This window comes from Canis lupus, chromosome 30, assembly GCF_003254725.2.
Source record: "Canis lupus dingo isolate Sandy chromosome 30, ASM325472v2, whole genome shotgun sequence".
Classification (NCBI taxonomy): domain Eukaryota; kingdom Metazoa; phylum Chordata; class Mammalia; order Carnivora; family Canidae; genus Canis; species Canis lupus.
The window spans coordinates 36202980-36229121 of record NC_064272.1 but is presented as its reverse complement, the minus strand read 5'-3'; the positions used below and the strand labels follow the sequence as shown (position 1 = coordinate 36229121).

Genomic DNA, 26142 nt, shown 5'->3' with positions numbered 1-26142 from the left:
TTATTAAATTCTTCTGTTATTTCTTGTAATTTCTCTGAAATTATTCTGTTGCTCGTTTTTTTTTTTTTAAGATTTTATTTATTTGAGAGAGTGAACAAAAGAGACAGAGAGGAAGAGCATGTGCACAAGGCGGGGTAGGGGCAGAAGGAGAGGGAGAAGCAGGCTCTCCAGTGAGCAGGGAGCCCAATGCAGAACTCAATCCTGGGACTCCAGGATCTTGACCTAAGCCAAAGGCAGACACTTAACCAACTGATCCACCCAGGTGCTCTTGTTGCTCATTTTCTATCATGACACATCTAGCTCATTACTTGAGACTTAAGATGAAAGCTTAGTTCATTACTTTTCTTATATATGCATGTAAGGTTATAAACTCTACTACTTAAGCACAACTTAAGCTGCATTCCACAATTTTCTCCCTTAATATTCAAATAGTTGCTTAAATAACAGTATAAATATTTGAAACTTCAACAAAATTGACAGAACTTAAAACACTTCAAAGAATGCAAAGGCTAGTTACAACATAAAGGTGTTTTTATTAATTAAAAGATGGCACTGTTTATGAAAACATTTTCTATGAACACAGTATTCTAAATTGGCATGTCTTTCAACCTACAGAGGTAATCAACTTACTATCATTTCCACTGTTGCTGTTAAGTCAGCTGTTCTCTAAAAATATATGTGTAATATAAACTTTCTATATATTTTTCTATATATATATATAATATATACACAAATTTTTAATCTTTGAAAGTAATCTTTCTTGTATCTTTTTTTTTTTTTAGATTTTATTTATTTGTTCATTAGAGACACAGAGAGAGAGGCACAGACACAGGCAGAGGGAGAAGCAGGCTCCATGAAGGAGCCCAATGCGGAACCCGATCCCAGGACTCCAGGATCATGCCCTGAGCCAAAGGCAGACGCTCAACCGCTGAGCCACCTAAGCGTCCCTCTTCCTTGTATCTTATTGCTTTTATGATTATTTTTGCTGTTGTTTCTGTAGTTGTCCTATGATGTTTTAAAATGTGAATTAAAAAAAAAAAGTGGATTTCTTTTTATTGTATTTCATGAAATCTAAAATACTTTGGTACCGAAATTTCATGATCTTACCAGAAAGTGAAATAGGAAACTTTTCATGTCAGCATTTCAATCTTGTTGGACTACAAGGTGCCATCAATTGAAAGATGCATTCAAATTTTAAGCACATTAAAATATCTTAGAATCAATAAGTAGTATTTATTATGCATGGAAACTGTTAGGCTTCTTAAATTGTTTGACTTTTTTTTTTTTTTCTTTCACCAATCTGGGAAATTTTCAGTCATTATATCTTCAAATACTGCCTTTAGCCCATTCTCTCCTAAAACTCAATGAGACCTTCTCATTAGATCCTTTACATTTCTTAACTTCTCCTCTGCATTTTCCATCTTTTAGAGTATGTACTTTATTAAAATAGTGGTTTGGTCTGATCTTCTAATACACTAAACCTCTCTTTAGCTTTGTCCAATCTGCTGTTAAATTAATTCACTGAGTTAATTTTGCTTATTTTGGTTATAAAAATTGTCTTTTTTGAGTTGTTTTCCTAACCCTGCTAGAACTAGATTGTGCCTCCTAACACACTTGACTTATTTCAATAGCTGTGTTCAATGTTTGACACTGGTTCCATACCCATAGAACTGCACATAAATGGAACTATGAATCAAAAAAAAATAAGATAACTACAATAAATTATAATAAAAATAAATTAATAATAAGAGAAAAATTCTTTCTCACATCTCTAAGAGAGCTCATACTTTCCAGTTCCCTGCTGATGGCATACCATCTGATCCAGTTCTGACAATTCTAATATCTGGAGTCCCAAGCTGTCATATTTTAATTAAAAAAATAATTTGGGGAAGCAGTTTGAGGCCTTAATGTTCTTTCTCTAGAAGAGATTTATATTTGTTTGTTGTCAAGTGCCTGGGTACATTAATAGTCTGGGACCATCTTAGTTCACATAAAAGACTTAAGGTTTTCTGGGCCACCCAGATGACAGGAATACTATCTTTATCTTTATAAGAGCTGGTTTACCTAATCCTCATTCTTTGTAGGCCTAAGACTCCAACTTTTTCCCCCACTAACCAGAGGGCCAATAAAAATCACAGCTCAGTCTCTTAGCTCCCTCTCCTAGATCAGAGAATACTTCCAATGCAAAGCAACCTGGAATGCTTGGCTCCTCACTCTAGACTTCCATATTCTTTCAGGCCTTAACCTTCTAATTCCTGTTTTACTAATTCTTTGATATTCTTCATTTTTAAAATGCCTCAATTTCATGAAGATTTCTCTACTGTATTTAGTGGATAGAATGGTCCAAATTACCAGAAGTTTCCCAGGGTCTCATATTTTCTTGGTCATAGTTTAACGTCTCTTCCACCTACACTCTGTTTTCAATTAACCATCATCATCCTAAGTCAACATTATCCTTCTACCTGAGTTATTAAAATAGATTTCCAATGGGTCATCCTGCTGATGGAGAATCAACTCATATTGTCACTAATTTTTTTCTGCAATAATCCCCTTATATCACATTTCTCCATTAAAAAACCTTCAAACCTTTCCACTTAATAGAAAAAAAAAAAGCCAAATTCACTTGCTTAGAATTCAAGGTCCTCCACAGTGTGCTTCCTATTAAACATGCCCTATCATTTCCCCTCTATCTTTCATGTACTCCATGAAATCTCATTACCATTCAATGTGTGTCCCTTAAACTACCCCCCCTTCTCCCAACTCATTTCCTGAACTTGAAATGCTCAGGTTCCCACTTTGCCTGCCCTTCCAGACCGAATTAAATGCCATCACATCAATAAATCTCTTTCCTACCTGAGCCAGAAATAACCTTTTAAATATTCCCTTAAAATTTTACCTCTAAGTACCTTAGATAAATGACATATGATACATTGTTCTGTGTACCTCTTCATCACCAAACCTCTACTCAATGTCTTTTACACAGCTGATATTAAAAAACATTCTTGAAATTTATATAGTAGGAAGATAGCAGGGAGATAGACAAGAGAAAAACTTCAGATGAAATAACTAATGGAGAAAACTGCTCCGAGTTCATACACCTAGGAGGTGGTGGAGCAGAGATCCCATGTCCTTAACCACTAGAGTATAGTGAGAGTATACATTTGCTGCTTTCCATACATGCTCCCCAGTAACACCAAACTTTTTTTTTTTTTTTAAGATTTATTTATTCATGAGAGACACAGAGAGAAAGGCAGAGACATAGAGAGAGAAGCAGGCTCCCTGCGGGGAGCCTGACGTGGGACTCGATCCCGGATCCTAGGATCATGTCCTGAGCCGAAGGCAGATGCTCAACCGCTGAGCCACCCAGGTGTCCCTACACCAAACTTTTTAAACAGTAAGAACCCACCATACTATAGAAGGGTGATAAATGCCATCACAAAAGCCTGGTTTCTGACAAACCAAACTTATTCTTACATCCCAGAAGTTAACTGTGAAACAATATATTAGTAGTGATGTGGCTAAGAAAAGTTCCATACCATCGTAACAACACATAAGTGCCAGTTCTAATAACTATTCACTCAATGGTGTTAATGCTTCAGAATGAAAACTGAATACCTATTTGCAACATAGCCTGCATTGAAATCAATTTTCAAGATTCTTTGATTATACCTGTCCATGAAAAGCTGTGAGTCATCGATCACTTATATATTTCCTTACCTCAAATATGCCAGTTAACTCATTAACACCCACCGTATAGAGAAGTACTGGGTTTTTTGTGTTGTTGTTTTTTTTAACTTATGATCAATTCTAAAGAAGCATTATTTGGTGGGTTTTGTTTCTATTCCTGATATACTGAAATCTGATTTACATCCATGTCATCATTTACAGAAATTACATATTTAAAAAATAAAACCTAGAAACGGTTGAACTAAAATATTTACTAAACACTGACTACATATTAGGAATTATGTACTAGCAATGAAAGATGAATAAGACAGTTTTATACACAAACAATTCTAACAGAAGTTTTGAAATATTAAATCAAATAGATATAAAAGTGCCAATGAAGAAGTGATTAACTGTCTTGAGAAATAAGAATAGCCATCTTAGAAACAAAGCTTATGTTGGGTTTAAAAAAAAAATTAGGAAAAAGGGCATTATGGAAGGCATGCTAGGCATGGACCAAGGACAGTACAATTCCAAAAGTGCTCCCTACGGCTTTGTAGTTAACAGCCTACATAGATATCCAGAGAAGCCCCATATAGACAAAGGAAAGAGTTGCAAAGTTCAGTCAATACAAAAATGAATTTGATGACATCTTAAAAGTTGTGCACTACTAAAGTATAATATGAGAACAGAAATAAAGATATCGAAATAAAGAGAAGATAATAGGCAGACAGGAGCTGGATTTTTAAAGATTCATTCACTTATTTGAAGGAGAGAGTGAGAGCAGGGGGAGAGGCAGTGGGAGAAGGAAAAGGAGAGAAGTAGACTCGCCTCTGAGTCTGACGTGGGGGCTCTATCTCATGACCCTGAGATCATAACCTAAGCCAAAATCGAGTCAGAGGCTTAACCAACTGAAATTACATATTAGGAGTTGTGTTATGTACTAGCACTCCAGAAGCAGAATTTGTAAATGTCTTGTCAGGGGAGGTGAGTGAGAAGAATGGGCAAAATAGATACAAACTTCCAATTACAAAGCCAGTAAGTTATGGAGATAAAAAAGTACAGCACAAGGAACACAGTACTATTGTAGTAACATTATATGGTGACAGAGGGTAACTACATTTATCATGGTAAGCAATGAGTAATGTATAGAATTGCTGAATCATTATGTTGTACAACTGAAATTAATATAACGTTGTACGTCAACTATATTACAAAAGTAAAATTAAAAATTTTTAAATAAAAAAGTCTTGCCATAAAAGAAAGGGAAAAAAGGACAACTCACTTTCTCAGTCTCTCCTGCTGACAGGATTCAGGCCCAGCAGGAGCAGGGTGACCTATTGTTTATGAAAAGTACAGTACTTGAAGAAGATTGGATGAAGAATTCATTCTGTCAAAGGGATAAGGATACACCCAGCTTTCAGAGGCCAAAACAGCAGAAATACTAGTTGAGATAGAGAGGTCAGTCACATGCCCAATATTGATGTTATGCGCTGTAAGGTCTGTGCGCCCAATGGCAACCTAAAAGGCACGTTTACTAAAATAGCTTGACACTGTGATTTGGGCACTTTTCCTGGATGCATAGCCTCTGTAGTTCTGCCTTTTCCAAAATGTCATATAGTTGAATCCATACAGTATGTGGCCTTTTCAGTTTCGCTTCTTTCACTTAGAAATATGCATTTAAGGTTTCTCCATATCTTTTCATGACTTCATAACTCATTTCTTTTTACCACTAAATAATATTCGAGTGTCTGGATGTACCACAGTTTATTCATCCACCCACCAACTGAAGGACATCTTGATTGCTTCCCAAGTTTTAGCAATTATGAATAAAATTGCTATGAATATTCATGTTCAAGTTTTTCTGTGGACACAAGTTTTCAACTCATTTGGGTAAATACCGAAAAGTATGACTGATGGATCCTATGTAAGAGCATGTGTAGTTCTGTAAGAAACTGTCGAACTGTAAGCAAAGCACCTATGCCATTTTGCATCCCCACCAGCAATGAGAGTTTTTGTTGCTCTGCATCCTTATCAGTACCTAGTAGCGTCAGTGTTTGTGACTTTACCCATTCTAATAGATATGCAGTGGTATCTCATTTTACTTAGCAATGCCCTAATAATATATGATGTTGAGTTTCTCTTCATATATTTATTTAACACCTGCATATCTTCTTTAATGCAGTGTCTATTCAGATTTTTGCCCACTGGATTTTTTTCTTTACTAGTGAGTTTTAGGAGTTCTTTGTGTATTTTGGATAACAGTCGGTCTTTATCAGATGTCTTCTGCAAATATTTTCTCCATGTCTGTGGCTTGTTACTCATTCTCTTAATATTTTCCTTTAAAAAAAATCCTTTTCAAAGATGTTTTTTGTTTCATGTATTTTTGTTCTCTATTTCACTTATGTTACTTTATCTTAAATACCTATTCTACTGTTTGGAGGATTTGTGTGTGTGTGTGTTTTTCCTTTGTTTGTGTTTTTCTAAGTTCCTATTTCAAAAGCTTTGTTTTCTACCTTTTTCTCTTTCTCTTATAAAGATACTAAGCCTGCAAATTCCCCTGTATCTCCTAAGCCATATTCTACATTTGTACTGTCACTGTTTAGTTACAATCATTTTTAGATAGTAAGAGTTATCTCAAAGTATAAAAATAGAATGCAAATAGATTTTCACTAGAATTCATCATAGCCTAAATTTGACCAATTTGAAAATAACATACTCTGAAAGGTACCAAATACCAATACATATTTTAAATCCTCTCTGCTTACTGATAAACAGTCTAGAAGAAAACACATTAGTGTAAGAAGACTTATGTGCCAACAGAAGTAAGATAAAAAGAGCATCCACAAAACAAGAATCAGGTTATTATAATAAATAAAACAAATACTGTTGAACTAAACAATTCAAGATGGCTAAATAGTAGAATGGGTGAAAAACGAAACCAAGTGAGTGAATTAAACATAAACCAGGTAACTTCACAGACCAAAGGAGAAAGGTAAAGACACAAGTACAGAAGAAATATTTTGAAAAAAAATTAAAATTAACTTCCAAAAGGGATCCAAAAATTTCAGTAAGTGACTAACAGGGATTCAGGAAAGCATTAGGAGAATTGAGAAAATACTGAAGAAATAATAGCTAAGAATTTCCCCAAACCAAAAATATTGGTCTTCAGACTTAAAGGGCCCAACTGGATATACTTTCAAAAGCTACTCAAAATTTCAAAATATTAAGGATTTCTCTTAGAGCCCTTAAAAATCTAGTACATATGAAATGATTTAAATGACTAAAGATATAATCTGTGGAGAGAAAAAGGTAAATTTGGAGAAAACAGTGAAATGCAAGAGACCAACCAAAAGAAAAACAAAAAGTTAAATATATACTAGTAAAAATGCTTGTGAAGGTAACCACTAGAAAAACTGAAATAAAACATATAACTGAAATTATTAGGGGGGAAAAAAGAACAAAAACTTGATCAAGCCAACAAAATAACTAAATAGCCAACATTATAAATACAGGGCCCAACTTACAATGGCAGTAATTAAATCTAAACATATTAGTAAGCATAAAGTCTGGCAGTGTTAATATCAAACACAGAATATAATGTGCAACTCATTAAATGAGGCAAAAAGATATTGCATATTGATTTCAGAAACACTAAAGATTTAAAAGGCACCCAATAATATATTTCAGAATATATAAAAAATTGAAATTACAAAAAAGACACTGAAAAATTCACACACACACACACAGAAGTTTCCAAGGTGCTACCTACTTTTTAATTCATACTTACATTTAAGTACAGTATTTAACTGAAAAATGCTTTCAGCAGTGTCAACAGTGTTACATGAGAAAATTCAGAATGTCTTTGGAGAAATATTATTAACACAAACTGTTCAGTCTAGCTCACTACAAAATATCAGATATAAATAAAACTCCTTTTCCTAATAGAAGTGTCACAAAATAAGCCAGAAAATAAATGTTACCAAAATTAAGAAATTAAGAAATACCACTGACTTCAGAACACAGGTGGTGGTGGAGGCGATCACACTTAGCAGTATTTTATTCTTCATAAACCCTAGGAAAACTACATATGCTTCAGAACATAAGCTTGGGAGTCCAACAAACCTGAGTGCTAACTTCTTGTGTTACAAAACTGAGATAAACTCTAAGCCTTAGTTTCCGTATCAGTTAGGTGGGGATAATAGTTCCTAACTCCATGAAGCTATAAGGAGGATAAGGTGAAATAATTGTGGCACAACGGGCCCAATAATTGATTATTACTTGTTACTATTAAATTGTAGTTGGGGTGCAAGGTGTGAGAAATTGAGCAATGTTCTTGGTATTATTTAGTATCTGTTTTGCAAAGTTCTTTCAAGTTTAAAATCAAATGGGAAGTATTTTCCATTTATTTTCTCATTAATATTTGGGTTTCAATTCCCAACAACTAGTGTTAACTCTTGATTTTAATAAAGATTGCTAATTTTAGACTGAAGAATGGCTGATAGAATAAATATAGGCAGTCACCCTACCACCTTAACAAGTATTCCTGGGTCACCAGGGTGGCTCAGCAGTTGAGCTCCTCCCTTCGGCCCAGGGTGTGATCAAGTACCACATCAGGCTCCCTGCAGGGAGCCTGCTTTTCCCTCTGCCTATGTCTCTGCCTCTCTCTGTGTGTGTCTCTCATGAATAAATAAATAAATAAATTCTAAAACAAAAACAAAAACAAAATAAAACCAAATATTCCTAATTTCCAATCTAAGGGGAAAAAAATTAAGAATGGCTTTAATATTGTCCTCCTCTAGTCCTGTAATTTCTTCCCTTTCAGAACTAGAAAGGCTTTCAGGGAGAAAAAATAAATAATCTCAATGGAATATAATCTTGCCTGAAACCAGATAACTTGTCCAAACAGCTGCTTTGATTATCAGGATACCCTGAGCAACTTCTTTATTTTTATTGAATAAATGTCATTAATATGCCCAACACAGATTTAAGGTTGTGGGTAAGAAATCTTTATTTAACTAATGGAAGATAGTATTCCTATGTTTGAAGACTGTATCAAGCACTTTTATTTTTCAAGCACTTTTTAAAATGTATTTTATCTTATTTTAAGTAGGCTCCATGCCCAACGTGGGACTTGAACTCAGGACCCTGAGATTAAGAGCTGCATTCTCTACCAACTGAGCCAGCCAAGTGCCCCTTGAACACTTTTTCAAAATCCACTTTTAGTTCTCAGTATTCAAGAAGATTCAATTTTGAAGATACTGAAGGAGAGTCCCCACCTTAGCTCCAAAACACAAAAGGAACATTAAGCCTAAATTCCCTTAACACTAAGATTATTGCAGAATTTACAGATGAGGAATACAAGAAATTAAAGCACATACAACATGCACATTGGTTTTTTTCCAATACTGGTATATAAATCAATTCCTTATTTGCTTCTTATAAATTCAGTTAAACAGGCTTTCTGTGTTACTTCTAAGTACAAAGCTGACAATATAGTTCCTTACCTTTCCATTAGCTTCTCTTTATCCCAATTGAAGTGGCTAAGGAGTATTCTTGTGATAGTTGCTGGATTCTAAAGAAGGGGGGAGAAAAAGTTATTTTAAGGTAACAGTACTTCATTGACACTTTGTGAATTTTTAGGTTGAATTTAATTTCATCCCCCCCAAATTTCCTTTCCTAAGATATTTCTTTATTCTACAAAGAAAATACAAAATTTAGCTGTAAGATAAAGATGATTTAAAAATAGTTTGCCATACTAATTTGTTAGGCTTCTATAGGATTCCAAAGCAGAATTCAAAATAAGTCAAAAAGAGATTAAACGAAAACTTGCTGTATTAAATCAAGCACTAGTTAAAAGTAACTCCTTTGCATTTAAGATTTAGCATACTGTCATACTGTTAACCAACAAAATTTCTAATCAATAAAATTTCTAATACTTTATATCGTACTGAATAGTTCAAATGAGTCTAAGCCATATTTATAAGTCAGAAGGTCCATCAGAGATATTTAGTGAAAACACAAAATATCTGTACTGGGTAATAATTTAGAGAGCATAATCTGAGGTTGCTGTTTCATTTCTAGAGGGACAAGCTAACAGCATCAAAAAAAAAAAAAAAAAAAACAACACCCAAATTTACTGTCTTACTGTTTAATGCTGTCGTTTATTTTCACTAATATTTATTTCCATTTCCCAATTAATCAGGTTACTATCTGGGTACAGAATTTTAACTTAAAATGTGAGTTACAATGTCAGAGGTAGAATTCAAACCTGAATCTTAATTTATAGGTCATGTATAATTTTATTACATCAAATAACATTTCAAAAAGGATCTCTGCATAAAACTACTTTTGTGTCACCATAGTTAAAGTATTAGTTAGCAAGTGACTTAACTAAAAAAGTAACCTTGTATATAAATAATGTCATGGAAAAAATCTCTATCAAGTATTCTCAATAATACCATTTGTCACAGAAAAATTCACATACATTCAATGCCCTCCACCCCCAAATCCAAAGATGTAGATATGGTAACTCTCATTTGACCACTCTAGGTACATTTTGCTAATCTATTTAGGTACTCTTTGCTTCTTGGGCCCAGACTCCATTAAGAATCCTCCTTTAACATAGCATTCAACAACCACCACCACTTAACAAGAGTTAGTATGTAGGAGGAAAAAACCACCAACCCTATTAACTGATCCTATTTTATATTTATTTATACAGACTATACACTGTTTTGTCTAGCTTTTTCTCAGAAATGTGATTCAACAATTTATTCACACCCCAACCCACCCAACCCTACCCAACTCTGTTTGGAAACAGGTTTTCACAATAAGACTTGCCTGCAATTGAAAAGAGTTATTCATTTAGGTTTAGTTGTATGTAAAATAAAGGCAATAAGCCTATCAATTGGTAGAATGAAGTTCAGTAGTACCTATGAGAATTTGTGGCATCCAAATACACTGTTCTCTGCTGCTAGACAGAGTGCTTGGGGAAAAATGTTTCAGGAGTTGAGTCTCAAGTTTACAAAGAGAAAAGAGGAAGAAGAGGACAAATGCCCTCTGATGCCCTTTGATGTTGCTGTACTCTAGTGTCTTTTCCAGTATCAAAAATTGGTGCTATCCAGAAGTTCCCAAACCCATTACTCGTTTACCAAAAATTATTATGGAAAGTTCAGTTAAAGCACAGATTACTAGTTCCACTCTCATAGTTCTACTTAACAGGTCTGGAGTAGGGTGTCCTTAAATATGTTCATGACCCAAGGGATTCAGAAAATTAGACCAGCAGTCTCCCAGGTGAAGAAAACACAACAGTTTTTCTATTTTTTAGCTCGTCCTTCAAAAATTCCTGTGTTGGTAGGTGTATGTGCCTGATGTACATATTATATCAAAATTACATGCTCAAAAGTTTGAAAAAATTCATTAAACCACAGTGGCATAATAATGCTCAAATATCGGGGATCCCTGGGTGGCGCAGAGGTTTGGCGCCTGCCTTTGGCCCAGGGCACGATATTGGAGACCCGGGATCGAATCCCACATCGGGCTCCCGGTGCATGGAGCCTGCTTCTTCCTCTGCCTATGTCTCTGCCTCTCTCTCTCTCTCTCTCTCTCTCACTGTGACTATCATAAATAAATAAAAATTTTAAAAAAATAATGCTCAAATATCTATATTTTGCTAGAGTCTATGTTATTGGGCAGGAGATATTTCACATACTAACTAAATAACTATATTTGGGTCACTATTTCAGTGTAGCTGGCTCAGGTCATTTATGTGCGCTGCATATAAGGAAAGGTAACGGGGGAATAACACATAATGTGAATCTACTTGTATGCCAGGCCCTGTACAAGGTACTTTAGATTTCCCATTTAATTCTCAAAGCTTTCTGTAAGGTAAACTACTTACCTGCCATTTTAAGTATGAGAAAACCATGACTAGACTCTTTGGAAGTTCTAAAAGTTACACAATATTATCCAGTTAATTAAGGGGAATACTTGTGAATTTTAGCCTATGACAATCTGGATCTAATATTTTTTCAATTATTCCACGTAGTAAAACCTAAGGGAATATTAAAGCTCTCATTTAACTACTAGTCATGTCTAAATATCCTTTACATCTTCCACCAAAGGGTATAATCAGGACAGGATGAGGAGGGGATGGCAGAAAGCTAAGAGACACAAGGGAGCTTTCTGAGAATGTTCTACTTCTATTTCTTGAAAGTGATGGTTATATGAGAGAAAACATTTTCCAAAACAAACTATACACTTAAAAATGGGTATGTTTAGTAATATAGTTAATGTTAATTTATTTAAAAACAAAACGATCTGACTTCTGGTGCTGGCCAAGATGGAGTAGAGTAATAAGCTCACTGCAGTGGCTCTCTCCCACTGATTATTTGAACAAAATATTCTTAAAATTAAACAACAGCAGGCAGGTTGGGGAGGGAATTGAAGAACAACAAATAAGGTGATGCTGAATATCTTTTTATCTTTTATTTCCTGGCTTTGACTCACAAGTGGGTCAAATGGGGAAACTGTTGTAGCAGGCATGAGCAGCTAATACTGAGAGGAGCTTTTTTTGCTAGAGGATTATGGCAAAAGGCTCCTAACAATGTAGGGAAAATACTTTTTTTTCTCTCCTGTTTCTCTAGGTACTGCCTTGAGGCCAGCCACAGCCATGAAACTACACTGCTGCAGGAAGACAAGAGAAAATCTATTGCTCTGAATAGAAGAATCAGGAAGAGGGGCCCTGTTGTGAAAAAAAAGTTGGGGGGATCCCTATTCTTTTTTTTCTCTTGCCACCTCACCTCAAGGCACACAGGCAGGTAAGAAACTAAAACCTAGAGAGCACCACGCTTCTGGGTAAAAGAATGAAGTACCCTCTCTGAGACTCAGAGAGGATAAGGTAATTCACTAAAAAAATAAAGATGGAGAAGTAGACCCCTAATCCTGCGTATGAACCAAGTCCTGGGTTTGCACCTTCAAGCTATGCCCATTTGGAATGCAGCTAAAGTATAGGAGAGGCTTTTAGAATAGAACTATAATATAAATGACTGCCCAAATCCTAGATCAACCTAAGTGGGGATGGAAGGGCAACTCAACACAGCAGAGGCTTTGAAAACTGAACAGATAATGGAACTACTCTCTATATAAAGTGAGAAAAAATATGCAGTTATAACCTAACTGAATTGACTTGTTTACTCAAATAATCCTCACCTCTCTAAAGGATTTAACAGGATGCAGAAACTCAGAACACAATATTCAAAATGTCCAGGATAGAATACAAAAATCAACACACAAGAACAACAAAAATCTGACCAATTCTCAAAGGAGAAGATAATTAATAGATGCTGACCCCAAGGTGACTCAGATATTAAAACATCAAAGACTTTTAAGGCAACTATTAAAAACATGATCCAGTAGGTGAAAATGGACACCTTAAGGTGGATGAAACAGGGATCCCTGGGTGGCGCAGTGGTTTAGCGCCTGCTTTTGGCCCAGGGCGCGATCCTGGAGACCCGGGATCGAATCCCACATCGGGCTCCCGGTGCATGGAGCCTGCTTCTCCCTCTGCCTGTGTCTCTGCCTCTCTCTCTCTCTCTGTGACTATCATAAATAAATAAAAATAAAAAAATAAAAAAAAAAAAGGTGGATGAAACAAATTCTTAGGAAAGAAACAAGTTACAAAAAAGAGTCAAATGGAAATTTTATTTTTATTTTTTTAACATTTTATTTATTTATTCATTAGAGATACAGAGAAAGAGGCAGAGACACAGTCAGAGGGAGAAGTAGGCTCCCTGTGGGGAGCCAAATGTAGAACTCGATCCCAGGACCCCGGGATCACGACCTGAGACAAAGGTAGAAGCTCAACTGCTGAGCCACCCAGGTGCCCCTATTTTATATTTTTTTAAGATTTTATTTGGCATTTATTTATTTATTTTATTTTTTAGATTTTATTTTACTGGGCAGCAGATTTTATTTATTTATTCATGAGAGACAGAGAAAGAGAGAGGCAGAGACACAGACAGAGAGAAACAGATTACCCCCCCAAACCCCTGCCCAGGGAGCCTGATGCTGGACTTGATCCCCCGACATGGATCATGCCCTGAGCCAAAGGGAGATGCTCAACTATTGAGCAACCCAGGTGTCCCTAAATGCAAATTTTAGAACTGAAAACAAAGTTTACTGGGTAGGCTCAATAGCAGAAAGGAGATTACAGAGAAGTCAATGAACCTGAAGACATATCAATTAAAAATTATCCAAATTTAATAATAAAAAAACTTTTTTTAAAAAAGAAACAATCTCTCAGGGCCCTGTGGGGTAAATACCAAAAGCTGTCAGCCTAGAATCCTATATTCAGTGAAAGTATAGTTTAGGAATGATGACAAAGATATTCTCAGACAAGAGAAAACATTGCCAGCAGGCCTGCTCTAAATGAAAACGCTAAAAAGAAGTTCTTTAGGTGCAAAGGAAATGATTCCAGAAGGGAACTTGGAATGTGGGGGGGGAAGAGCAAGAGAAAGGGTAAATGGTAAGTATTACGGACTATTTTTCTCTCCTCTTATGTCCTTGAAAATACATTAAAATGCTGAAATTAAAAATTATAACAGGCAATGGTGGGAGAAAGGGTTAAAATGTATAGGAAGTGACATATGACAACTACAATATAAAGGGACTGGGAGAGAAGCAAACCATACAGGTGTGAGGCTTCTGTGGGTTTCCTTGGAATGGTAGAATATGAACTCTAAGTAAAATGTGAAGAGTTAAAATATCTATATTATAATCCCTAGGACAACCAATGAATAACTAGAAATTTAAAATTTTGAAGAATCATTTACAACAGCACCAAAATTTGACATATTCAGGTATAAATTTATTAACATATGTAAAGTATCTGTATGCTGAAAACTGCAAAATACTGATGAAGGAAATAAAAAGAAGACCTAGATACATGGATAGATACACTATCTTTCCGGGCTTGGGAGACTCAATATAATTAAAATATTATTTCTTCTCAAATTGATCTATAGATTCAATTCAATAACAATCAAAATCCCAGTAGGTATCAACAAAATGATTCTAAAGCTTATACGGAATAGCAAGGAAACTAGCATGACCAAAATAATTTTGAAAAGAACACCAAATGGATCAAGATAGTATGGTACTGGTACAAAAACAAAAAAATCAATGGAACAGAATAGAAAATCCAGAAATGGATCCACAACTATATGGTCAACTAATCTTCAATAAATCAAGAAAGAATACCCAGTGGAAAAAAAGATAGTTTCTTCAACAAATGATGTTGAGAAAACTGGAGAGCAATATGCAGAAGAATGAAACTGGACCACCTTCTTAGATCATACAGAAAAGTAAATTCAAAATGGACGGAAAACCTAAACATGAGATTAAGAAAACATCAAAATCCTGGAAGAGAACACAGGCAGCAACCTTTTGACATCAGTCACAGCAAGTTCTTACTAGATATGTCTCCTAAGGCAAGGGAAATAAAAGCAAAAATGAACCACTGGGACTTTATCAAGATAAAAAGCTTCTACACAGCAAAGGAAACAATCAACAAAACTAAAAAACAACCTACAGATTGGGAAAAGCTATTTGCAAATGACATATCTGATAAAGGGTTAGTATCCAAAAATCTATAAAATGCTTATCAAACTCAATACTCAAAAAACAAATAATCCAATAAAAAAATGGACAGAAGACATGATATTTTTCCAAAGGAGAAGCACAGATGGTTAAGAGACAGAGGAAAAGATGCTCCACATCACTCATCATCAGGTAAATACAAATCAAAACTACAATAAGGTATCACCTCACAACGGTCAGAATGGCTAAAATTAACAACACAGGAAACAACAGGTGTTGGCAAGGATGCAGAGAAAGGGGAACCCTCTTGTGGTGTTTATGGGAATACAAACTGGTACAGCCACCCTGAAAAATAATATGGAGGTTCCTCAAAAAGTTAAAAGTAGGGTGCCTGGGTGGCTCAGTCGGTTAGGTTATCTGTCTTCAGCTCAGGTTGTAATCCTACAGTCCTGGGATCAAGTCCCACATCAAGGGGAGCCTACCTCTCCCTCTCCCTCTGATCTTCCCCACTCCCATTGTGTTCTCACTCACTCTGCTCGTAAATAAATAAATAAATGAATAAATAAATAAAATCTTTAAAAAAGAAAATTAAAAGGAAAACTACCCCTAAGATCCAGCAATTATACTACTAGGTACTTACCTAAAGGAGACAAAAATAATGATTCGAAGGGATATATTGCAGCATTATTAACAATAGCCAAATTACACAAAGAACCCAAATGTCCAATGACTGATGGATGGATAAAGAAACATAGCATGTGTACAGATACACACACATACAAACATTACTCAACCATAAAAAGGATTGAAATCTTACCATTTGCAACTACCTCCGCAGAGCTAGAGAGTATTATGCTAAGTCGGAGAAAGACAAATACCAATGATTTCATTCATATATGGAATTTAAGAAACAAATGGACAGTGTAGGGGGGCAAAGCAGAAAACCGACTCAACTGCAGAGAAAAAACTGAGGGTTGCTGGAGGGGAGATGGGTGGGGGGACAGGTTAAATGGGTGATGGGTATTAAGGAGTGGACTTGTGATGAGCACTGGGTGTTGGATGGAAGTGACGAATCACCAGATTCTAAAACTGAAACTAACGGTAAACTGTATATTAACTAATTGAAATTAAAAACATGAAAAATAAACAAACAAAATGTTATTATCAAAATATATTATAAAGCTACAGGGCTGGCAAAAGAATAGATATACCAATCAAAGAAATAAAAGCCAGAAATAGATCCACACAAATATGCCAAAGTGACTTTTTACAAAGGTGCTACAATTCGGGGGTGGAGGGAGAGACACTGACAGCTTTTTCTAAAAACACTGCTAGAATAATCAAGATATCTATATATTTTTTTTAAATCAACTTTACCCTAAACCTTAGACTTTACACAAAATTAATAATGGATCAGACCTAAATGTAAAACACAGGACCATAAAACTTCTAGGGGAAAATATATGCGGCCTCAGTTTGGGCAAAGAGTTCTTAGATAACAAAAGCACAAGCCATAAGAAAAACTGACAAATTGGAATTCACCAAAATGAAAAGGACACTTAAGAAAATGGAAAGAAGGACACCTGGGTGGCTCAGTGGATGAGCATCTGCCTTTGGCTCAGGGCATAAACCCAGAGTCCTAGGATCAAGTCCTGCATCCGGCTCCCAGAAGGGAGTCTGCTTCTTCTTCTGCCTATGCCTCTGCCTCTCTCTGTCTCATGAATAAATAAATAAAATCTTTAAAAAAAGAAATGAAGAGCCAGAGAATGGCAGAAAACATATGCAATTTATATCTTACAAAGGACTTGTATTTAGATTACATATTTTTAGAATCTCTTGAAACCTAATAAGAAAACAAAAATCCAATTTTAAAAATAGGCAAAAGCTTTGGGCACTTCAGCAAACAAAATCTACACAGAGACATGAAAAAGAACAAGAAAAGAGGCTCAACATTCTTAGTTATTTGAAGAAAGAATTGAAGCCACAATGTTACCACTAACAAGCCTACTAGAATGTGTGTGGGGGGGAAAGGGAATCTATCAGACAATCCCCCCAGGGCTGCAGAGTATGTGATGTAACTGGAACTGTTGGTGAGAATGCATAGTAATACAGCCCACAGGGGGAAAAAATGGCAGTTTCTTAGAAGGTTAAACACATACTTACTACAAGCCTCAAATCTATTAGGAAGTTGCCCTAAAAACTTATCTTCACTCAAAAATCTAAATAACTAAGTTTATAACAGCTTTATTCGTACCTGGCAAAATCTGGAAACAGCCCAAATATTCCACAACTGGGGAGTGGATAAACAAACTGTGGTGCATCCACAATGGAATACTACTCAGCAACAGAAAAAACTGATACATACAACAATATGAATCTCAAATGCAAATTCTAAGTGAAAGAAGCCAGATTCAAGAGGCTACATATTGTATGATTCCATTTATAGGACACCATGGAAAAAGCAAAACTACAGGGATAGTGTATAAATCTCTGGTTGCCAGGAATTATGGGTGGACGAAGCTTTGAACAAATGGGGTAGGAGGAGGGAATTATTAAGAGGGCCATTATGGAACTGCTCCGTATGTTGATTGTGGTAGCAGATCCACAACTCCAGGCCCCAATCAAAATTCATGAAATTGTACACCCAAAAGTATAAATTTTATATAAATTTAAACTATTAAGTTATAAAAGTAATTTAATCTACACTGGAGCATTTATAATAAAGTTCTGTTTAAAGTACAGTAAGTGTTGAGGAGCCTGGGTGGCTCAGTCAGTTAAGCAACTGCCTCCAGCTCAGGTCATGATCTCAGGGCTCTGGGATCCAACCCCTGCATGGGGCTCCCTGCTTCTCTCTCTGCCTCTGCCACTCCTCCTGCTTGTGCTTTCTTTCTCAAATAAATAAATAAAATCTTTAAAAAAATAAAACAATTTTTAAAAAGTACAATAAATGTTAAATGATGCTAAATAGAAGAACACAGACATGAAATTATTCAGTGCCTGGGATTTTATATACATTGTATTTCATTTAATCTTCACATCAATACTTATTACAAGTTAGGTATTATTTACATTTTACAGATAAGATTGAGAGAGTAAATCATTTGACTTCCAATGAAACAGATTAATAGGATCTGAATGCTAGGAAAATTCTATAAAAATTTATGTTGTAGCACCACCCTTAAAGATTTTGACTTAATAGCTTTAGGCTGGGGTCTGATCAAAAGAGAGAAATCACCTATGCATGTTACCAAAATTCTTAATTGAGTAGAAAGACAATTCAATCTCTCAGTTGAAATAACTCTTCATCCTGGGATCCCTGGGTGGCGCAGCGGTTTGGCGCCTGCCTTTGGCCCAGGGCGCGATCCTGGAGACCCGGGATCGAATCCCACGTCGGGCTCCCGGTGCATGGAGCCTGCTTCTTCCTCTGCCTGTGTCTCTGCCTCTCTCTCTCTCTCTGTGACTATCATAAATAAATAAAAATTAAAAAAAAAAAAAGAAATAACTCTTCATCCTATTCTTACTGGCAGTCCTCACTTTTTGAAGATACAAACAAAAAGATTTAAATAGTTAATGTGCAGGGCACCTGGGTAGCTCAATGGTTAAGCATCTGCCTTTGGCTCAGGTCGTGATGCTGGCATCGAGTCCTGCATTGGGCTCCCCATGGGGAGCCTACTTCTCTCTCTGCCTACGTCTCTGCCTCTCATGAATAAATAGATAAAATCTTAAAAAAAAAAGAATAAAAAGTTAAGGAGCAAAATCAATAATTAGAAAATGAGTACTCGCAGCAACACATTTAACTTTTAGGGCAATAAAACAATCTATTCTCTAGCTGTAAACTCTAAAACAATGGTCTCTCACTTGGGCTACATATTAAAATCTTCCGAGGAATTTAAAAAATATCAATACTTAGGGACGCCTGGGTGGCTCAGCGGTTAAGTGTCTGCCTTCAGTCCAGGGCATGATCCTGGAGTCCCGGGATCAAGTCCCACATCAGGCTCCCTGCATGGAGCCTGCTTCTCTCTCTGCCTATGTCTCTGCCTCTCTCTCTCTCATGAATAAAATCTTAAAAAAAAAAAAAAAAACCTTGGACTTTGCCACAGCAATTCTGATTCAATTGTCTAGAGTGGGACATAGGTATGTGAACTTCTCACCCAAGGTTTTTTGTTTTTAAGAATGTATTTTGTTAGTATTTTTTTAAAGATTTATTTATTTATTCATTAGAGAGAGAGAGAGAGAGAGAGAGGAGGAGGGAGAAGCAGGTTCCATGACGGGAGGCCGACATGTCCCGATCCCGGGACTCCAGGATCACGCCCTGGGCCAAAGGCAGGCGCCAAACCACTGAGCCACCCAGGGATCCCCAAGAATGTATTTATTTTTTTTTATTTTTTTTTAATTTTTATTTATTTATGATAGTCACAGAGAGAGAGAGGCAGAGACATAGGCAGAGGGAGAAGCAGGCTCCATGCACCAGGAGCCCGGCGTGGGAATCGATCCCGGGTCTCCAGGATCGCGCCCTGGGCCAAAGGCAGGCGCTAAACCGCTGCGCCACCCAGGGATCCCTGTATTTATTTTTAAGAGAGAGAGAGAGCACACACATGTTGGGGGAAAGACAGAGGGAGAGGGAGAAAGAGAATCTCAAGCTGACTCTTCACCGAGTGTGGAGCCCAAAATCTGGCTCAACGGCACTACTCTATATGATCACCACCTGAGGCAAAATCACAAGTCAGAAACTTAGCCGGGCGCCCCCACCCAAAGTTTTTACCTAAATTTCCCCCAGATGATAGTAATACGCAGCCAGAATTAGGAACTACTGCTCTAGTTTCCAACTATGAGAGCTGTGAAAAAGAAAAGTATATGTATAGATCTCCAATATGAATATAGCAGTGTAATACTGTAGTAATTTGAAGAAAATTACATTCTAAGGTTATAGCAGCAGTATGTGTTTAAAAAAAAAAAAAACCACTTTATTTGAGAGAGAAAGAGAGCACAGAAGGAGAGGGAGAGGAAGAAACAGACTCCTTGCTGAGTGGAAAGCCCAATGCAGGGTTCGATTCTAGGACCTTGAGTTCATGACCTGAGCCAAAGGCAGACATTTAACCAACTGAGTCACCCAGGTGCCCTAGCAGTGTATGGTTTGAAACTATTTACAAAGTTCTGTTTTAAAAAGTGGGTGTGAATATGCCGATTGCCCGAGCTGAGGCCTTAATATCAACGCACTATCATCCTCCATTCTTTAATCAAGTGGTTCTCAACTTTGGTAGCACATTAGATTCGTCTGAGGCATTCTTAAAAAACCAACGTACAGGCCACATCCCACAGCAAATACACCAGGGGATAAAGTGGAGGGAAGAACCTGGGCATTAGCATTTTTTGAAAGCTCCCTGGCAATTCCATTACATAGCCAAAGTGAAGAATTACAATTCTAGATGCACACATATATGCAGATGCCCACATTTAAAAGAGAATCTCCTGGTAGAATTAAGTTATTTGAATGACATTCCTATGATCAGTATTGGGGGGAGGCAACTATTTTTTGGAAATTCTCAAGACACAACCTTCATATTTCAGGAGAAAGCTCAATATTAAATGAATGGGATTCATAATATAAAAGGGGAGTCTAAGATCAAACAGCAAAAAAAAAAAAAAAAAAAAAAACACTTTTAACCCAATTAACATACACAGAAAGGCCTAAGAGGCCAGCTTTTCATTTATCTCAGATTGGTCTGAAATGGAATTAAACAAGTTATAGATCCCATCTCAAAACTCAGTTTGACAGTTTTCCTACACATAAATGGGTTCATAAAAAAAAAAAAACAAAAAACGAAATCTTGCCATTTGCAGTGACATGAATGGAGCTAGAGTACTATGGTAAGCAAAATAGGTCAGAGAAGGACACGGTATGACTTCACTCATATGTGGAATTTAAGGAACAAATGAGCAAAAAGAATAAAAAGGGAGAAAGGCAAAACCAGGAAACAGACTCAGCTACAGAGAACAAACTGATGGTTATCAGAGGGAAAGTGGGGGGGATGGGTTAAATAGGTGATAGAGATTAAGGAGGGCACTTGGGATGAGTACCAAGTGATGTATCAAAGTACTGAATCACTATATTGTACACCTGGAACTAATATAACACGATGTTAACTATACTGGAATTTAAACAAAAACTTAAAAAAAAAGAATGGCCTTATTTTTATTTTTATTTATTTACTTATTTTTAAGATGCTTTTTATTTGAGAGAGAGCAAGCAAGAGAAAACACGAGTGGGGGGAGGGGCGGAGGGAGAAGCAGAAGGTGACTATCCTGTTGAGTAGGGAGCTGGATACTGGGCTTGATCCCAGGACCCCAGGATCATGGCCTGAGCCCAAAGCAGACCCTCAACCAACTGAGCCACTCAGGCACCCTGGCCTCATTTTTATAGTACGTTTCTAACTTATTCTGTGAGCTGCTGATGATCCAAATTTTACAGAATCTTGCTTTGTAATGCCTTCAGAATAGAAACCCAAAAGCCATTAAATGTAAAAAACTTCTGTACAGAAATATTTGCAATATCTACACTAAACAGTAAATAGGCAAAGATACAAGTCCATAAAAAACAATCCAACACATGGATAATTTATGAATTCTAATACAATTGGCTGAAAAACAAGAAAATATTCAATCTCCTTAATTACAATGAGTGTTTTTTATCTACCATGATGGCTAAAATCTTAAAAATTTATTATATACAGGGACAAAGGAGAGGAAATATTCCATGTTAGTGAAATGCAACTTTTAAGAGTAATTTGGCAGAACTGATCAAAATTAAAAATGCACATTATCTAAGACAGGATCTAGAAATTCCACTTTCAGAAACCTATTCTGCAGAAATACGTTAAGTGTAGAAGGGGAAGAATAAGAAATTTCACATGCACATCATTTGGAAAAGCAATAAAGTAAAGATAAACACATTTTTCCAATGGGTGACTGCCTATAAACTATGCCATATCCATACTTAGAATATTATGCAACAATAAAAAAACAGGAAAAAAAATATCTGCATGCACTGACATGGAAGGTTATCTATTAAACATCATTGAGTGAAAAAAAAAGCAAGTTACTGAGCAACGTACAATATTTTAGTTAAAAAAAGAAAGTAAAGTTCTTTTTTTAAAGATTTATTTATCTGAGAGAGAGAAAGAGAGAACATGAGAGGACAGGAGGGGCAGAGGAAGAAGGTGAGGGAGAAGCAGACTCACTGCTGTGCAGGAACCCTGAGATCGTAACCCATGCCAAAGGCAGGCACTTAACAGACTAAGCCACCCAGTGGCCCCTTGTAAAGATCTATGATTACTCAATATGTAATAAAATGTTTAGAGGATTTATATTAAAGCTATTCTGGAGAGTTACCATCCCTGGGGGCTAGTCTGGGAATGGGGTGAAAAGAAGTGAATTTTTTTCTGTATAATGATATGAAGAGAAATTTAGAGTATTACTTTCATAATAATCAACTATAAACAGTAAAGGCTATGCTTCTTAAACTGTGGTTCACAAAATTACAATCACCGGACTATGTTAGAAATACAGAATCCCAATCCACATCTACTGAATCATTTCAACCAGATTCTCAAAGTTCTTAAGGTGATGTGTAGTACAGTGATAAAAGCTACAGAAAGTTCTGAGAGTTGGTTATATTAACCATAAAAGATTTCATTTCCAAATTCTTAGATTTAATTAAATACTTGATTTCCTTTTAAGAAATTATCATGTATAATTCAAGCATAATTTTTCTTCTCGTAAAAGGTGTATAAGTATGTTGACAGCTTTATATTAAGAGTCACTATCAATACTTAGTCAATGACATACAAAAATAAATTCTTTATGTATCCAAAGTTCATACAATACCATATACAAAATGAAAGAGTAGTATTTGTCACTAAAAGATTGCTCTTGACTTTGATCATTCAAGGCTTGGTGAAGGGTATAAAAACTCTTAAGATATCTTGAGCAAAGGAGGAGTTAATAAAAGGAATTCGTGCTTAATTGGTAGAAGGACCAAGATTAATTGGTAGAAGGACTGGAGGAGTGGGGCTGTAAGGTTATTTCTACAAGAATGACACCAGGAAAAAAAAAAAAAAGAATGACACCAGAACACAACAGACTGAATAACAAGGAGATCTCCCTACTTAAGCCAGCAATGGAAGCACTAAATTCAAGAATGGCAGACAATTGTGATCCAAAGAATAGAAAGCAGGAATCAGGAAGTCATCACTGATGATGATTCAACCACTGCCACAACTGCCCCTCTAGATACCCAGAAAGCCAGGTGATATACACAAGTCTAGCTGCTGCCTTTGCCACAAATACCTCTTGATAATGCAGAAAGATGGAGAAAGTTTTCAGCTTTCTAAACCAACACAGCACAGAAAGGTACTTGGAGGTACTGAGGTACTGAGGAAGATAATCACAGAATTGCCAAACAGCTTAAAAACTATATGCATTTAAAACAAATTTACAACTAAACAACATAAATACTCAAAGTTTCGAGTTTCAAATAAGAACTTCTAAGCTACCCTTCCTTTGAGAAGGAAGGTAGAAGAGAAGGGGAATTGTTGAAGCTTATGTTGTTCAGAGACTTTCCCCCTAGAGATGCTTCTTGGAAGATTACTGTAGCAAATTATTTCACAGTTTAACTCTCTATCTCTTGGAGATTAGTAAAAATTTAACACTGACAAGCTTTGACCAAATAAAATTCTGGAGATCCATGATACTTAACTTGAAATTGTGCTGAAGCATGTGTTTGAACTACAAATATAATTCTGATGTACCAAAACTCGTTAATGAATGGATTTAGCGAACTACCTCCAGTAATATCTCAAATTTGGCTCTGCTATTCTTTCCTTGCCCTTGTAAATACATTTTATGAGGGCAATTATTTTCTTCTACGTCATCTCAAATTTGGAGTTAAGATTTCACCTCTAGAAGAATGTCAAGAGTTTAATCAGAATTTAATAATTTAAGTAAAATGTTTCTATTAAAAAAGAAAAAAAAAAGAAAAAGAAAAAAAAGAAAAAGAAAAGATACTATCACTGTGTGTAATCATTTGATTTATTCTGTAAAAATTCAACTGCAAACCAAACAGGAGTGTGTGATGGAAGGGATATATTTATACAAATGGTGAAAACAAAATGTCAGGTAAAACTTCTGTTTTTACATCAGGGGAAAAAAATGTCGTCTTAACATAGCATTATATACTTCAGCATCTAGTTGATCAAGAGCCAAGTCACCTCCAACAAACACAGCCCTATAGTTTTAAACATTTACTACTACATGAGACCCCATTCAAGGCAATTTTCTTGGGTTTCAGTCTCTTGAGGGGGAAAGAAAATCCCCCATACTCTTCTGAGGGGAAAAAAAAATCCTACGGTTAAAAGGGTAAGAACCAAAAGGAAAGACCAAGAACCAGGTAACTACAAATTCCAAATTACCTTGGCATAAAGGAGCTAATTCAAACTATAAATGAAGATTCCATATAGACCATCTTATGTTACTTTACTATTTTTGCAGTAATTCAGAACTGTTGGAGAATTATTTAATAATCTTTTTACAAGCTCACCTCTAGGTTCCAATTGTCAAGCCCAAAGTATTAATGTTCTATACATAGCTATTGTGGCACATACTAAAATGTTCCACAAATACAACCAAAACATCTGAGTGACCTCACAGTACCACACTTCACTTAACACAACCACTAGCCATCCCTAAACTACCTAAAAATGGCATACCAAATTGAATTAGTTCTGCAAAGTGAAATGAATATTGTTAAGTGTTGTATATATAGTTATCTCTTCCTCTGGAAGCACTTTAAAAAAAAAGATAAATACACATTCCCAGCTACTTTTTAATAATAAATTTTAACACAGCATCGTATTTGAACTAGTACTTCTTCCTTTTTCATCCTAGCAAATCAAAACACTTATTGATAGACATTCTGGTTAGCATTCACTACTTCTATGTGTATGGTACACAAAAATGTGTACAATATAAACCTAAGTGAGATTCTTCAAAAAATCACAGTGCTTATTTAAAGGAGTAGAGGTTTTTTTTTGTTTGTTTTTTTGTTTTTTTTTTATTTATGATAGTCACAGAGAGAGAGAGAGGCAGAGACACAGGCAGAGGGAGAAGCAGGCTCCATGCACCAGGAGCCCGACGTGGGATTCGATCCCGGGTCTCCAGGATCGCGCCCTGGGCCAAAGGCAGGCGCCAAACCGCTGCGCCACCCAGGGATCCCAGGAGTAGAGGTTTTAATTTGTATCTCAGATCCTATCAAAAAAAGCCACTGTAAATTTCTTTAAAGGTCAAAAAGTAGCCATAAATCTAAATGATCTTGAAATAGATACAAATATACTCCTGTATCATTTAAATAAAGTTTCATAACCAAGCTGTAATAGGCCATGTATGTCTGCAGTATGTTCTCCTGCCAATTATTCTCAAAATATACAGGCTCGATGACTAAGAATCATGAAAAAGGAACACATGGCATGTATAATTGGAACCTTCCTCCCTTCAGAAAGTCTATAATGAATACTGGGACTAAGAACACTTCTACATATATTTGCTGAGAGGATTTTAAAGAATGAAGATAGCAATGCTCACTTCAGCAGCACATATACAAAAACCTAAACAATACAGAAAAGATTTGCATGGCCTCTGTTGCAAGGATGACATGCAAATTCAGGAAGTGTTCCATATTTTTGTGTCAAAGAGTATGCAGAACATCAATTAAGGAAGAGTATTCCTGACTGATAAAAAATGACTTGGTAATGCTCATCTATCCCTGCTAGAAGTTTACTCAGTATATTACATAGTGCATAATAAAAACAAAAAAGTAAAGGA

At 36.0% G+C, this 26142-nt stretch overlaps 1 protein-coding gene and 1 non-coding gene across 2 annotated transcripts in view; one reads left to right on the top strand and one right to left on the bottom strand.

Annotated features, from left to right (window-relative positions):
* Positions 1-26142, bottom strand: part of ARIH1 (ariadne RBR E3 ubiquitin protein ligase 1) — a 112870-nt gene that overhangs the window by 53710 nt on the left and 33018 nt on the right. Inside the window, exon 2 of the mRNA XM_025472238.3 lies at positions 9174-9241. Coding sequence (XP_025328023.1) covers positions 9174-9241 — 68 coding nt within the window. The remainder of the gene's footprint in view (positions 1-9173; positions 9242-26142) is intronic.
* On the top strand, positions 25895-26002 carry LOC112676228 (U6 spliceosomal RNA). Its single transcript, XR_003146397.1, has one exon. It is a non-coding gene; the product is annotated as a U6 spliceosomal RNA (small nuclear RNA).